This window comes from Equus quagga, chromosome 13, assembly GCF_021613505.1.
Source record: "Equus quagga isolate Etosha38 chromosome 13, UCLA_HA_Equagga_1.0, whole genome shotgun sequence".
Taxonomy (NCBI): domain Eukaryota; kingdom Metazoa; phylum Chordata; class Mammalia; order Perissodactyla; family Equidae; genus Equus; species Equus quagga.
In genome coordinates this window covers 4,607,815-4,624,771 of record NC_060279.1, presented here as the reverse complement: position 1 = coordinate 4,624,771, position 16,957 = coordinate 4,607,815, and the positions used below count along the sequence as shown (strand labels likewise).

At 34.8% G+C, this 16,957-nt stretch overlaps 1 protein-coding gene across 9 annotated transcripts in view; it reads right to left on the bottom strand.

Annotated features, from left to right (window-relative positions):
• The window catches only part of DCAF6 (DDB1 and CUL4 associated factor 6), a 146,937-nt gene that overhangs the window by 31,727 nt on the left and 98,253 nt on the right, over positions 1-16,957 (bottom strand). For all 9 annotated transcript variants that reach the window (XM_046681511.1, XM_046681516.1, XM_046681517.1 and 6 more), the window contains 4 exons: positions 7,438-7,555; positions 2,787-2,902; positions 1,527-1,613; positions 965-1,292 (listed from right to left, as the gene is read on the bottom strand). In XM_046681511.1, the coding sequence (XP_046537467.1) occupies positions 965-1,292; positions 1,527-1,613; positions 2,787-2,902; positions 7,438-7,555 (649 nt within the window). The remainder of the gene's footprint in view (positions 1-964; positions 1,293-1,526; positions 1,614-2,786; positions 2,903-7,437; positions 7,556-16,957) is intronic.

Here is a 16,957-nt window from a genome sequence, read left to right as displayed (position 1 = left end):
ACAGTAAGTAATTTGAATGAGGAAATCTAGCTGGTAAGTGGTAAAACCAGGATGCAAACCCAAGTTATTATGCTTTTGATCATCAGACAATACTGACATTCCTTAATGGTAAATTAATCTATTCATGATATTTTTCACTTGACAGAAATGTCAGAATAGTTTATAAATAGTAGTATATTAAGCACAGAAATATGTGAAATAGTTCTTCACTCCTGTGTAAGCCAGGATTTTAAAGATAAAATTTGATTCTCTGCAAGAGGACAGAACTTACAACGAGATATGATGGCACTAATTGTAGAAATAGTTTTCAAAAAGTATGGAATGCAATATACTTTAAAATATTTATTTTATCTACTAAAAAATAAAATATATCCTTATGATCACATAAAATGAAAAATGGGAAAATATATGAACATGCTGGCAATTCAATTTTATTGTAGTTACAATATTTGTTATTTGGTGTGATTTTGCATTTTCTAAATTGAGTTGCTAAGTTTAACAGAAATCAAAGAAAAACATGTTCTCACAAAAACAGAACTATCATCACACTACCTTGATGCAGAGACCATTAGAAAAGCAGAAAAACAGAACATTAAAAAAAACAGAAAACTGATAGAGGCCAGGATGTCTGCAGAGCAATCTGATGGCTAAATATAACTCTGACTTCATTAATAATCTGTTGGTCATTCCCAACAGTCCTTTCTCTTACTCTGTAAATTGAGGAGCAAGCCTCAGTGCTGGAGATACAGAGCAATGAGACCTTTTATTTCCCTCTTAATGCAGTTTGTTCAAAGAATGTAATATGTGAAACTATTTACAGTTTAAAACATTCTGTGAGTTTATACGACTGAGACCCCCTTAGAGGAAGCAACTGTCAAAAATGGAGAGACTCTTTTATGTGATTTCAAACAAAGCCTTGTAAATTGTATTTTTCATAGTTCATGTTAATTAAAAATTTACCAACCTATCACCAGGTCCTGCTCGATACCTTGCACCTGGGATCAGGACTGGGTCATCATCACTGTCATCTGTGTCCTGGAGAGCAGAGTCCCTGGCTGATGTTTCCTCATGAGCCAAAGGCCCGATGGCTTCTGTTTGTGACTGAGGCTCGGGATTGGTGGTATGCTGATTGGCAGCACTCTCAGTGCTAGTTTGATCTGAAGTTCCTGGTTCCTTGCCTTTCTCAGACAAAGTGGATTCTTCTGGAACCCCACAAGGGCTATCAAGATGAAAGTCATTCCTTTCTCCTGAGCTGGAATCCAATGGCTCAGATGTGAATTTGTCTGATTGTGCTGTCAGAAAATAAAGTAGTAACAGTTGGTCATGTCTGCAACATTAATTATTTAATCTAATTTCAAAGCTGACACAGACATTTTCTAATATAGTCTAATTCCCCCATACAGAGAGGAAAATTCCAGAATACATCTATTTGGAAGTGGTCTTTAAAAACTGTGGGGAGACTAACATAGATTAATGCTTATTTTCCCATATGAAGCAAATTATTTAAAGAACACAAGACAACTCACCTATGTCTACACGGTCCTGAACTATGTTTTCTGCAGATGTACCTTCCTGGTGTGTTGTCACATCCTCTGATGATTCCTCAGGAGCTTCTGGGAAATAAACCAAATTACGATTCAATCCAAATTTTTCTAGAAAAATAAACACCAACTTAATACGTCAGCTTTCCTATGCTTGAGTAGTTCTTAAGCCTTTTTTGGGTCATAGAAATTTTTAACACTCAGATAAAACCTCCACCCAGTGTAATGCAAATATGGATGTACAGACAAAACTGTACAAATGCTATCAGGAAGGGCCGTGCAGTTCTGCCCACTGACTCTGCCCAAAGCCCAGGGACCTTCATGAACTCCATGTGAAAAACCTCTGCATTAGATATCCCTCACAGCTGACATCATTTGATCTTGCTTTTTCTAAACTTCACAAAATCTAAACTTAAAACTGAGTATTTTTCTGCCCCTTCATCATGCATGTGGTATAATCTGCACCATCACGAACAAACAGGAAAGCTGACTCTACCAGAAATTCTGTTTGTCCATTGAAAATATTTATTTGTGAGATTTAACTCCAAGACCCATGAAGGATCAGGTTTTTTTGCTCCTAACTGGACAGTTGCTTACCAGACAGTTCGTCTTACACATATTTAATTCTTATTTATATTTATTCTGTTATATTGAGGTATCTATTCACTGAATAAGAAACAGAATTCATCTGTTCCTTCATTTATCAAGTATCTATTGAAAATCTACTGTGTTCCAGGCTCTGTGCTTGACACTACATTTTATATAATGGTCACATAAAAATATTCTAGGAAAGAGTTCTGAAAAATCCCCTAAATGGCACTTACTCTATGAAATAGAATTCACTCATAACCTGTTTAGATTTGATTCCTTTTTTTCCCCTGCATAAACCACTTATACTCTTTGAAAAAATCAAGACAGATACTGTGAATTTCACTCTAGGTATAAAAACAGCAAAGATAATTCAAACTAACATTTACAGCTCACATACTTTCAGTACAATGGTCACCCATCCTGGCCATTGTGGCCACAGAGGAAAACTGTGCTTCACTGCGACTCCTCATCTTAAATGCTTAAGGTCCCTACCTTCTGCATCTGCTGTTTGTTTATCAATAGTAAAAGCTGCACTACAGAGGCAAGAGTAATCTATTAAAAACAAGAAACAAGACTGCAGCATTGAGGGAAGAGAAAAACAGGTGGCCATCCAACACTGGGGTTTTGTAACGACAAAGCAGAGTAAGCCCTTACTTGTCTCACTCTCTCCTCCTGGGGGCTGCACTGAGCTCTGTGAGACCAAGGATTCCTCTTCACCCTCAGATTTGCAGTGGCTCCCATTTCCTCTAGAACTTGAGGCAGTACTGCTCCTATCATCAAAACAAGATAAGTGGTTCCATAAAGCAGTTAATAAATATGAACTTTTAGGATAAGTTTTGTATTTTATAACTAAAGAAGTAGATCAAAAACATTCAGACTACAAATAAACTGCAGGATTACTTTAATAGTACTTGCAAAACATCACTTTCAATAATCAAGGTGGACTACTCTAATCCACTTTAATCTTAAAAAAGAGATTTAAAAACACGAAAGGATAGCTTCTTCCCTGTTTGGATTCTTCTATGATCTCGTATACATTTCTACACATCTCTCTACTGAATTTTAACTTAATCACATTGTCTCTCTTCTTGTCCTCACTCCAGATGGTGCACCGTATCCAAATTCTTAATGGTTTTACAGACTTTGATCATATGTCCTTTTAGACTTTGTTGTTCTACACTATTTTTTAAATTAATACTTGAAAAGAGGCCTCGACATTTCTTTGGTCTTTTGAATTGCCCAGTGGATCACTTCCAGTTCTGGATTGTTGCTCAAATACGGCAGGTGAATGAGCACCACAGTTTTGCAGAAGGATAGGATAACGTTTTCTGTTTTAGTTTTAATACCCACCTGATAATGACCATAATTCTGTTAGAATTTTTGGCTAGAGCAGAAGACTAGACCAATTTAAATAGATAATTTTCAATGAATATTCTGTGACAAATCATGGCATTACATATGTGTAAGGAGGGGATTGAGTGGGAAAGAAAATAGAGGAAAATGTGTAGCAATCTGACTAAGATTAGAAGTAAATTCACAGAAATGCAACAATTTCTTAAATTTAGAATAAACATGAACAAGAAATAAGAGTTACAGTAACTTAAAAAACGTTAATTATAGACAAATAGCAGTGACTCAATAAACAATGCAAATTATCGTGGACTTTCTGCCAAGATTTTATGAAAACTCTTTTAGGCTAATTGCAGAAGTTGATTCTTTTTTAAAAAGGACATCCAAGTGTAATATGATATTTTAAAAAAAGAATGTATTTACATATGCAGATATATGCAAAGAAAAATGTCAGAAAGAAGATGTGCCCATCTTAAGTGTCATCTCAGTAGAATTACTGCAAGTCATTTTTTCATGCTTTTCTCTAGATTCTGAATGTTTTTGCAATTACTATATATTTTTTTTAACCAGAAAGAAACATATAGGAATTTTGGTAAACAGAGGCCAATGTGATACATAAATCTTTTTTTTTCCATTGAGAAAGCTATGATACAGGCATCAATAAAATGCTCAGTGTGTAACAGTTATGATATTTAAAACACTATGGTACTGATATAGGAACAGAGAGCCATTAGTAGAAAAGACAAAGTAACCAAGTAAATATATTTAGCATATGTTAATATGGCATTTTAAATCACAGAGAGATGAACAAATTGTTCAATAAATGGTACTGGGACAAAGGAACAGCCATGTGGAAAAATTAAGCTTAGCTCTATATCACACTTTATGGTAAAATAAACTGTAAAAGGATTAAACATAGAATTTTGTATATAAAATCATAGTGATACAAGAGGAAAATTCACAAAGAAACCTTTCCCCTAATCCTGGGAAGGACAAGGCTTTTCTAAGCAGGAGCTCACAGGCTGAAACCATAAAGCAAAACTATCATAAGTAAACTGAAAGACAAACAACAAACTGGGAAAAATACTTGCAACAAATGAAAGACAAACAGTATTATCCTCACTTAATTCTATAATAAATAAATAGCTCTCATAAATCAACAAGAATAAGATAAAGACCACAGCAGAAAACTGGGCAAAGGATTTGAAAGGCAATTTACAAAAGATGATAATTGTAGCTAACAATTATTTAGGGCCTATCATGTGCCAGTCAATGTGCTAAGTGCTATGTACTTTTTCTGCATGATCTATTAAATCTTCCCAACAATCACTGAAGTAGGTTCTATTAAATATGCCCATTTTCAAGTGAGAAAACTGAGATTTAAAAAGTTTCAACAGCTCGTCAAGTTCAGAGTCCCAGCTCTTAGTCAGTGTGCTCTACTGTCATCAAAGAAACTAAAATAAAAGCAAGACATCACACCAGCAGAGATGAAAAAGACTGCATACTTTTTTGAATTTTTTTTACAGTGAATACTGAGTACTCATAATCAGAAAAAAGTTAATGACTGTTTTGATAAAGAAATAAGAAACTAGTGAATGAGAGAATGTAACTTATGGTCAGTTTTTAGAGAAGGAAAAGTGGCATTCAAAAGAAAAGTGAGACTGAAGATTTTTTCTAAAACTTGCTCAGATGAGATTCTTTATAAGAAATCAGCCCCTTCTACACAGAAACATGAGACTAGAATAGAAAAGACATAAAAGAATAAGTATGACAATCTTCTATGATCTCAAATTATGTATTAAGAAAAAGGACCAAAGATATCATGATTTTAAAATGTTGAGGTCAAACACTAGGGCTCATAAAGAAATTTTATGGACTACACCTTCAAATATATACCTAGAATCCAATCACTTCTTACCACCTCCACTGCTCCCACCCTGGTCCAAGACACCACCACCTCTCACCTTGCTTACTGCCACAGCCTTTTAAGTGGGCTCCCAGCTTCTACCTATGGAGTATCCTATACACAGCAACCAGAGTTAGCCTTAAGCTTTTACACATCCTCCTTACTTCCTTGGCTGACCCTCTCTGCTACTACTCTTTCCTTTGTTCACTCCACTCCAGCTATACTGTTTGCTTAAAGATCCTTGAACACATTAGGTCTGCTCCAGCTTCAGAGCCTTTGCACTGGCTTCCTCTCTGTCTAGAATGCTCTTGCCCCAGGTATCTGCATAGCTCACTCCTTAATCTTCAAGATTTTGTCCAAATGTCATCTTCCCAATGATGCCTACCCATTCCCTAGGTCTCCCAATCACCCTCACCTGCTCTATTTTCTTCCACAGCACTCAGTACCTTCTAAGATACTCAACAACTCACTTATCTGTATGTTTATTGTCTGTTTCCTCCACCCAGAATGTAAGCTCCAAGAGGGCAGGGATTTTTTGTCTACTTTTTTCACTGATGTATTCCCAGTGTCTAGGATAGCTATGGAACATAGAAAGTCTTCAATAATACTTGAAAATCCTACTTAAAGATTTTAATATAAAATACATACACACATAAACACAAATGGAAACCAGTGAATTGGAATAAATAATATTAACATCATATATCAACATATAATTAATTATATATTAATAAACAATAAACAATATATAACTATATTATATATTGTTTATATTATTATATATTATGCTAATATATAATTATTATATTAATATACAATTAACTATGTTAATATATTAATTATAAAGAATTATCTTATAAATGATTAATACAATTACTATGTTAATACATATTAATATACAATTATACATTAAGATTATATTATCTATATATTAAGTAATATTAATATAGTAATAGTAATAAATTTAAATAAAAATTTTTGGAATCCGTCTCAAGCAAAAGGCCATGAGACAGTGGGAAAAAATATAAGAAGCTCACATAACTTGATTTTTTTAAATGTAAGATTTAACTAGATTAATGAGCAATAAGTACAATCAGAAATGTCATTAAAGCGAATCTATACAACCATTAAATAAATATAAAGTTCAACTTTACTAGCAATCAATTAAACAAAAGTAATTTAAAACCAAGTGTATAACCTAAAAATAAATGAATATATTGAACACTGGCCTGGAGACAGCAAAATGTGTACTTTCATATGCTGCTGGTAGAAATGTAATGACAGAAGATCCTTTTGAAAATAATTTGGCAATATTTTTTGACCTAGATATAGTTCATTTCTGGGAATATATCTTAAATCAATAATCTTAAAGGTAGAAAAAGCTTGTAAACGAAGATATTCATTATAGCCCTTTTTGGTTAAAAACAAAAGGTAAACAAATTCACTGCCCAATTAAAGGGAAATGGTTAAGTGAAGTATGGTACATCCACTTGATGGAATATTATATAGCTAGTAAAATAATATTTATGAAAACTAACTTGTAGTGTAGGAATATTTAAGTCAAATAAATGCAGGCAGGAATAGAGTATATTCAGTACGACTAAATTATGCTTTAAAATTCAAAACAAAAATCATATATATATATATATATATAATATATATATATATATATATATATTTATATACACCAAAACTGCAAAAAGCTCCAATGTTACCTTTGTTCTTTTTGCACTAACGGTCTTTAGGTGATTAATTATTTTTACCTTTCGTATTTTCTATCAGAACTACTCTCCCAGGACCAGCAATATCAGCACCACCTGGGAAGTTTTTAGAAAAGCAAGTTCTGACCCCACCCCAAGCTGAACTCTGAGAGTGGGGCCCTGTAATCTGTGTTTTAACAAGCTCTCCAAGTGATTCTGAAGCATGCTAAAGTTTGAGAACCAACATATTACAGCAAAACAAACCATAAAGATGAGGAAGTGCTAAAAATAATATCTAATACAATCCTACAAAATGGCTAAGAACATCTTTACAAAAACATTAACTTACCATTCATCTGTAAAGTTCAGTTTTATTGTGCTTGTAGTTGTTCCTTCTGTGCTGTAGTGCAAACTTAAAACTGGTTCACCTGTCCCTGGTTTGGGACTCAGCTTTTCATTATTGTTATCTGAAAATTGTGTTTAAAACATTTGAAAAAGTCTCTGAAACCGATAAAAAGATGACATTTCCTAAAACTTATAAAACTTAAATTAGGTTGTCCTTCTCATAATTCTTTCTCACATCTGTTAAGGCTTTCACTTAAAGTTCAAAGGCACGTGTTACAGAAACACTCACATTTCAAAGTGGCATTGCATCAAACTCTAGCTTTGTGTACACGACTCCCTTTGACTCAGATGGAAATCACACACATTTGAAAACCATATTTAGTTGTTAGGAAATCAAAGAATATTAACATGCAATGACATACATTAGAAACTTGTACTTCTATTTAATGAAATGCTCATGATTTTAATTCTTCAGTTGCTAGAGTATTAAGAATAACTAACATTGGCTCCTTCAGAAACACTGAGAAGATGCAAAGGCTCCGAAAGAAGTTGTTCGGTAAAAACTTTGCTACAATTAAATGCTATCAAATTCTTTCTGTTCTTTCAAATGCATAGACTTAGAATCTAGGGAGGGATTACAGCCTGCATTCTATTGGGAGTGGAGGAGAAGAAAATTTACTGTGCTTTTTTATTTTCTAAAACTTTTTGTTATAGGATCATATATTTTGGTATATTTCTTTTCCTCCTCCTGACTAATCTTGCAAGAAATTTGTTTACTACATTATGGAAATGGCAATTTCACCTTAAGAGTCTACAGGTGATGTCCATGATATATACCTCTATCTCAACATACAAAATATTTGTAAAATAGCAAATAAAATCAGGAAGCTCTATAGAAATTGATATAGATGACTTCAAAGTCACCCCTCCCCCCCACAAAAGAGGACATGGATATTCAAAGACAAAATTAACTAAGAGCTTTAAAATTTTTTCCTTTTATGATGAATAACAGCTTGGGGGAACATGAAAATACAGAGGGAGTAGAAATTCCTATATAATCAAACATGTAACATTTCTGTCAGCTGCTTGCAGAAAGAAAACTTTTCTGTGACATAATTGTTTTCTTGATACCAGTTGAAGGGCTGATATAGTAGTACTGAAGAAAAGCTTTCTATCTTGAAAAAAAACAACAAAAGCGTTAACAACTTAATAAAACCACAATTCCTCAAGCTTTGTGGGCATTAGGTCCACTCTATATTGCAAGGAAGGACTTCTATCTTTTTTGCATTCCTCTTGAAGATGTTGGAGACTTATTAAAGAGAATCTTAAAGAGAGCAGAACTCTGCTCTCCTTCCACCCTATGATAGGACAATTAATGACTTCAAACACAGAACTGCAGAACAGAGGAAAAAGGATTTCCTCCAAGAGATGAGAAGTCAAGCTGATGATAAAACTCAGGAGAGTCCCTTTACATCTGCACTTCTAACTAATGAGAAACCCTCTCCTATAACATTAATCACTATTTGAAAATAAAAGTATGAAAGAATTATAAAGTTGGCCTCCCAATGGTAAAATCACTTTGTTTCTGTACTACTTTTGTAATGACTATGCCCTTGATAGAAACAGCTGCTGGAAATAAATTAACAATCCATTACAACACTCAAAGATTCAGTATTAGATTCAGTGTTTTAGAGGAGGTATTTTACCAAATGGCATTCTGATAAAATAACTGAATTCACAGACCTTCAGCATACATGAAATTATCAAGAGAAGAACTTTTAAAATATCTGCCCCACCCTTAACCATCTTTGAAAAATTTGCTGTCTGTTAGTTATTTGTCCACATACAGTTTCCCTTTATTTTTTAGTTATGTTGCTGAAATTTTGGTCCCACTGAGGCAAGTCACGGTCATCTTTAGGCATGTGGAATTGGTGAGGAGAGACAGCTGAAAGATTCGAGGATCAAGGAAACTAATAGGCAGAGCTTGCGCTAGTTCTTTCATTCTCTCTCATAACACTATAAAGTGCTGTGTTCTTTATTTTTATTTTAAAGTAAAGAAACAGAAAACAAAGCAGATGTGAGAGAACTGCAGGACTGAATTTCTTAGATCTAACTAGGTTATAGAAGCGTAAGTTATAAGAAGCCTTGTGGAATTTAAATGCTATATCAGAACTTTCCTTTGGAGGAAAATTAAAGAGACAGTTATAGGTACTTGCATGCCATGGCTACAGGAATATAGTAAACAAAGGGCAGTTAGAAGGTCAGAATTTAAATGCACACAGCTCTTATTTAAATTTATATAGCACCCCCACCCCCCAAAAGCAAGAAGCTTCTTGAGAAGATCACTGTTAATTAAAATCTTATTCCCTATGGTATCTACTACAAAGTTATTTAATCTCTCATGAATATGATCTATATATTGTAAACCACATAAAACATAGTAGTATTCCTGTAATTTATAAAGGCACTATAGTTGACAGAATTTGTTCAATTAAGTTGTTAATGAACTCACCAGCCCTGTGCACAACTGGCCCATCACTATATAACAGAATACACTCTTCTGTTAGCTACAAGAACTTCAGAGCCTGAGTCTGGTTATCTCCTTGTAGGCTGCACATAAAGAAAGAGTGTCTCTGGCAGAAAAGCTACACAATGCAGAGCGCAGTTCCTTCAACTGAGGTATCAATGAGCATGTATCTCCAAGGTTTAGAATTCTGCTCCTAGCCTTGTGCCCTTCCACTCTTCCTAGTTTAATACTCCTCTTCTGGAGCATATACAACTTATCGGGCGGAATCTTCTCAGAAATGTAGATCCCTGAATTACTAGTGAATTAATTCACAATTTGTTTTTGATAAAATGCATATTTTAAGCTACAAATGTCTAAGAAAAATCTACTTTAAAGAACTAAAAAATTAAATGTTTTATTTTTACTTTATTTGAAAAAACATTTGTAGCCATTTTAATTTCCGTAACTTGCTCTATTTGTTAGAAGTTGGATCAGCAAACACATTCTAAAAACTGTAATATTCAAACCCTTACGTATATAATGCACAAATACATATTACTGAAATATTATGCTTAACAAGGAGAGATTTTAACTTAAGAGCCTTAGAGTTTGAACTTCACCTAAACACACAAATGACTTTATTTAGAAAGCACCATCATAAGTAAAATTTATTGAGCATCACTATGTTCCAGGATATATATTAAAAAAAAAAAGATACATAAAGATTTTCTTTTTCCTTTTTCTCCCCAAAGACCCCTGGTACATAGTTGCATATTTTTATTTGTGGGTCCTTCTAGTTTTAGCATGTAGGATGCCGCCTCGGCATGGCCTGATGAGCGGTGCCATGTCTGTGGCCAGGACTCGAACCGGCAAAACCCTGGGCCGCCGAAGCGGAGCGCTGTGAACTTAACCACTCAGCCACGGGGCAGCCCCTGTATCCTTTTTTAAACCTTTGTAGTTCCTATATTATCATCTTCATTTTACAGATGATGAAACTGATAATGAGCTAGATTTTTTTTCTCTAGTTATCAAGGTTTCCTTCTATATGAAGTTCCTACTTACTATACTGTCTTGGAAATAACTTGAATACAAAGTAGAAAATAAGACTTCTTAAATAAATAACTATTTTAATTAAGAAATATCAATTATTGGTGTTGTTATTCCTTGGAAAGGATGCATAATTCCTCTCAGCAACATTAATATAAGTGATAAAAGTTCTGGTAGCCCAAACTGTCACTTTGGAAACCACGACAGATCTTCTTCCAGGACACTTGGGGACTCAACTGTTCCTTCTTCTCAAAACATTATAGGACAAGAAAATTAATTAAACTGTGGTACACTCAGCACAAGGGCAGTGTAGTGGGGGAAAAAAATCACTTTTAACTTCTCCAACAATGCTGTTTTTAGATGGCCATTCTATATTACTTAGTAATTATAATTATTAAAAACAACTGATGTTAGTAGCTTGGCGTGGTCTCTATCAAGGCAAACTACCACCTATTTAAAACACATGCTTCAGAAGTACAGTAATAACATAAAAATCAAGACAATATACTGTCAAAGACTTCATTTTTCAGGGTTAGAAGTGAATAGTCAATAACATGAGAGTCTGGAAACCAAATTTAAAATATCCTTTCCAGAAATGGTATAAGAGCCCTTTCAGGTTAGTACATTGGCTCAGAAAAAAATTTCAGACTGTGTTGAAATATAATTTGAAAGCAGTTTCTTTGAATTTTTAATCAGGTATCTTCAAAGCCTTTCACAAAAGAACCACAAAGTAACGTGTTTTGGGTAATGCATATGTTTTCAAACTATTTAATCTGGACTTTCACTAAGAAATTATAATTATTTGTGGTTCCAAAAAACATGCTCGAAGACATACAAAAAAATTGTGTGCTAACAGTAGTACAAAATATGCTATCATGGTAACTAGGTTTGTATATCATCTAAATATTGATATGGCTGTTTGGACTTTAGCTGGGATAACCCCGGAGACCTAGCCTATGTGTGTGTTTAAAGAAAGTATTCAAAGTGAATATTAACTAGAATATGGCCACAATAATTTGTGTAGAACCCTATGCCCAACTTCCTCTCTGCTTTTATAACTGTACAATCATACGTTCATCACCTATCATAGCCAGACAACCTGTGAATCATATAGAAATAATGTATTCTTCAAAGGGATTTTCTGTTATACAATGAACTTGTTAAAATTTCTCATTCCATTATGCCAAATGATTAAAAAAATCAAATCTAAAAGGAAACAAAATATATGGTGGAATTCTCTGAAAAAATGTAGACATGTCAATGATAAAGTTCCACTCTCTCAACAAATTTTCCACCCCAATTTACTTGGCTTACATAGAAGAAAAGGCAAATTTCTCAAGTATCGTTTCTAAACCAATGCAAACTTTCCATTTTTATAGGTCAGGAATCTTTAACTTTTCTGCAGACCTCAGACTACTAGATACTCAGTTCTTACAATCATTTGTATAAGGAGGCATATTCTGATTCAAAGTGGAGAACCTGTTTCTAGTAGATTCTTAACAGAGAACACCTATCTATCATATAGATCTGTGAGGCAAGATGTTTTATTCTAAAAACGAGTGTTCTCATGAGTGAAATCTGACTATATCAAAGTTAACTATTTTATGAAAGTCAAAACCATTCAAAGTGCAACTTTAGTACTGAATAAATCGGGAAATCTCTCCCATATAATCTATTATTAGTCAAATTTTCTTCCTGGCAATGAAAACTCAACCTCTATGTCAATTATAATAATTTTAATCCAAGAACTTTTTTCACGACATAACCCAGAAATGTGAATTGAACTTAAACACGGGGTTAGGAGGCACGTCAATCCAGACCGTGCCTTGTTCCACATTCCCAAAGATGCTGACAGTTCGGGGGGAAACGCAGGAGTCATTTTACCTATGCTACCAAGGCTCTCCTCCCCACTACTCCATAACTATTAGCCTTGTATCCCTCTGTTCATAAAAGTCTCCTATTCCTATTTCACTTGCAGTCTCGAGGGAGAACAGATAGGAAGAAAGTAGGTAAGGATGTCCAGCCCACGTGGCGCCTAAGCCCTGCCGAAATCCTCATTCAGTATTTCTCTTTTCATGACTGTTTCTTCAGGTAGATTCTCTTTTAAAAAATCAAACCTGGGCCAGCCCCAGCTGCCTAGCGGTTAAGTTTGGTGCGCTCCACTTCAGTGGCCCAGATTCAGTTCCCTACACTGCTCTGTTTGTGGCCATGGTGTGCTGGTGGACTACATACCAAAAAATAGAAGTGTGGCACGGATGTTAGCTCAGGGCAAATCTTCCTCAGCAAAAACAAAAAGAAACCTGTCTGCCATGCACTAACTATATAGGTTAATGAATATATTAAAAAGTGACTCCCAGAGGAAAATGAACAGATGAGGTAGACAGCTTAGGAGAACACTCTCATTAACCCCTGTTCCCTCCAGCTACTGTCCTCCTCACTTACTGGTTTGAAACGCTTTTCTTACTTCTCATCTCCATTTCTTCATCTGCTACTCTGGTCTGGCTGGCCTCTTTCTCTCTGAGTCCAGTGAAACTCTCAGTGAGATCAGTCACCCCGTGCTGGCCAACCTCGTGGTGAGTTTCAGAGCGCGCTTCCATGCCTCTCAGCAGCACTGACAGACAGCTCCCTCGTGTTGAACCGTCTCTTCTCTGGTCTCATGACGCCATGCTGCTCCACTCTGCCTTCTCCTTCTCAGTCTCCTTTACCAGCTCTCCTCTAGTAAAATCTTTTTTCTGGAATTCTTCTCATTTTCTTTGAGATGTTTTAGATATTCCACTCCCTCCTCTCACTTTTTACTTTTCTCTTGGTTGATTTAATCTACTTTCATGGCTTCAATCACATCTATATGCAGAAAATTCCCCAATTTACTTCTCTAGCTCTGACATCTTTTCTAAGCTCCACAACCGGACAGTCAACTGCCCACAGACTTTTCCACTTGGGTGTCTCACACAGATAACTCAAATTCAACACACTCAGAACCAAGCTCGTGATCTCCACCTCCTTCTACACGTCCCCTCCCACATCTTCTTCCTTTTCCAGGGTTACCTATCTAAGGAAGAGCCACCCACTTAATTGTGCTCAATCCAAACTTGGGAGTTACCCTTGCAGCAGTTAGAAATGTCACCTGCTAATCTCCATCAGGACCTCCCTCAAACCACCACAAATAGATGTATAATCTAAGTAAAAACACTGTATTTACTATATGAAAGCAGATTCAAGACACACGTCCCGGTCTTGCTCCCTCCAACCAGACTCCATTACTAAACCATCCCCACATAAAAATTCCAGAGTTGTTACTGCAATTTATGCTCTGGACTCCTCCCTTGATGCCTTGCCTCATGCAATCTATCATGAAATCCTGTTCATTCTACATCCTAAATATTTCTTGAATCTCTTCAGTCTCCCATCTCTCCTATGTTACTTCTCTCATGGGGTCAAAATTATTACTAGGAGAACCTCCTAATCAATTCTCCATACTCTATTCAGAATAAACCAGATCAGGCCATACTCCCTATTTTAAATCCTTCATTAGCTTCCTACTCTTCCTAAAATAAAACCCAAAACCTTAAAATGTCCAACAGGTCCTTCTCAATCTGGGCCCTACGTACCTCTTGAAGCCTCGGCACACTCCAGCCACAGGGGGACTCTTCTCGTCGTGCTAATGTGATGATTTCAGGGCCTCCACACAGGCTTCCTTTCCTTACTCTCCTTCACCCAACTTACTACACTCACCTTTCAGATCTCAGCTTAAATGTCCTGTCCTCCAGGATGCCTTATTTGGCCCCCTACCAGAAAAGACAAAGACTCACTCTTATATGTTCCCCATTGAACCTTCTAATTTTCTCTTTTATAACATTCATCACACATTTATTTTTTCATCATCTGTCTTTACTGTTAGATGAAGCAAAGCATAGCGCTTATGATCTCAGACACCAGGGCCAAGCTGCTTGGGTTTGAATCACATTTCTAACACTTAGACATACATACCATGTGTGACCCTAGCCAAGTTTCTCAACCTCTCTTTGCCTCATTTTCCTCATCTGGAAAATGGGGATAATAACAGTACCTGCTGTGTAAGGTTGTGGTGAGGATTAAGTAAATTAACATACAAAAATTGCTCAAAATAATGTCTGGCCCAAAGAAAATGTGAAAAAAGTGTCTATGGTAGTGGTGGTGTTATTATTATTATTAATACTGTTATTGTTAATCAGCTAAATGTTCCAAGCACAGGGAGCACTAGCTTTCTTCATTGATGTAGCCTAGTGCTGAGCCCAGAACTTGCCACAAGGTAAAGAGGCGCTTAAATATCAGCTGAATTAATGAAACAGACATACAAATATGGCTCCAGCACTTATTTGATGTGTCCTTACAAATTTCTTGGAGTCTTGGTTTCTTCACCAGCAAAATGAGGATAATATTAGTATTCGCCTCATTAAATTAAAACAAATGAGATAATGCTTGTAAAATTCTTAACAGTGCCAGTCACATATTAAAAACTCAATAAATATCAGTTATTTTCATCATGGACAATTCCGAGTTGGAAAACAATTTAACTGGAGATACAAGTATTGATTTGGTTAACAGGAGAGTGGAACAAGTAAGCATATGCAATAAAAATTAAATAGGGTTTAACTTCCAAAAGATCAAATATATCACTAATTGCAAGAATCTAGACTTAGTATTTGGGAAAAGGAGACTAGTTACTTCATTCTAAGCAACTCAGTGATAATGTGTTCTAAGGAATATAAAAAATTTAGAATGAAGTCTGATTTCACTAACTTTGTTCTCTAGAATTTAAAATACAGTATTTACAGATATATTCCAGTGTGATAAGTACTGAACTGATATTTCCCATTAATATAACAGGCTTCAATCATTATTTAATAAAAATCAGAATTATCAAAGTACATTTAATAGTGATCTAAAATACTACTTGACGTAATCCTGTCAAGATGATATTACTAAAATGAAATTTCAATTTGGCGACAATGTATAATCTTAAGGGAATACATACTTAATCCATGAAAGGTCCAATATTTCCATTTCCAAACCTACCCTAGCAGAATCAGTAATATGCGTTTCACTGGTTTCTGATCATCCACAAATCTCTTTCTATAAGTATACATTTATTAACATCAAAAGAAGTCTGCTTAGGTAAAATAATATACAATGAATAGTCAACACTTTTATTTGTAAAGCCTACAAATTAGCATTTATATTTCTTTAAATCTAGAATAGAAAATGAGTGTCTGACACATGCACAATTGCCTATAATCATAAGTTTCAAACTCAGCATTATCAACTTGCACTTATCACTGTAATGAATAAAAAGCAACTGCTTTAGTCATGGCCTAAATTATTTTCTTATATCCTCTCAAAAATTAAATGTTAAGATCATAAGTTTCTTTTGTTGTTGTTTTAATAAAATCAGGGGAAATTGCAGGCCTACATATTTTTAACAGGAAAAATTTATTAGTTTTAATAAATTTAAATAGGCAAGAGAAATATATGTCAGAAGAGGATTTTTTCCCTAATATAGTAAGCATAATATGAAAATCAAAACTACTCATAAAAACATATTGCTCAAATTAAACAACATGCATAACAGACATCATTGTCCTTATTCACATAGTTTCTGATTAGCACAGAAGGGCTGTCAATATGTCTGCACAGAGCCCTAAATTTGGAGAGTACTAGAAAGTATGTTACAACAGGATAAAAACAATGCACATTCTGTACACTTATTTCCCTACCATTTTGTTTCTTAAAAAAGTATTTTGGTCAAAGAAAATAAAAACTATTGAGGCAACCAGGCAGCTGCATTTATGATTCAGAAGGTTTAGACTAAATATGCTTTTGCTTACCAAATGTTGTGCTTTTGTTAAAAATTCAACATAAAAAGCAAAAACACTGATTGCAATCAACCAGTTCAATAATGTGTATATAATTATTGAAAGAAAACAATTTCTTT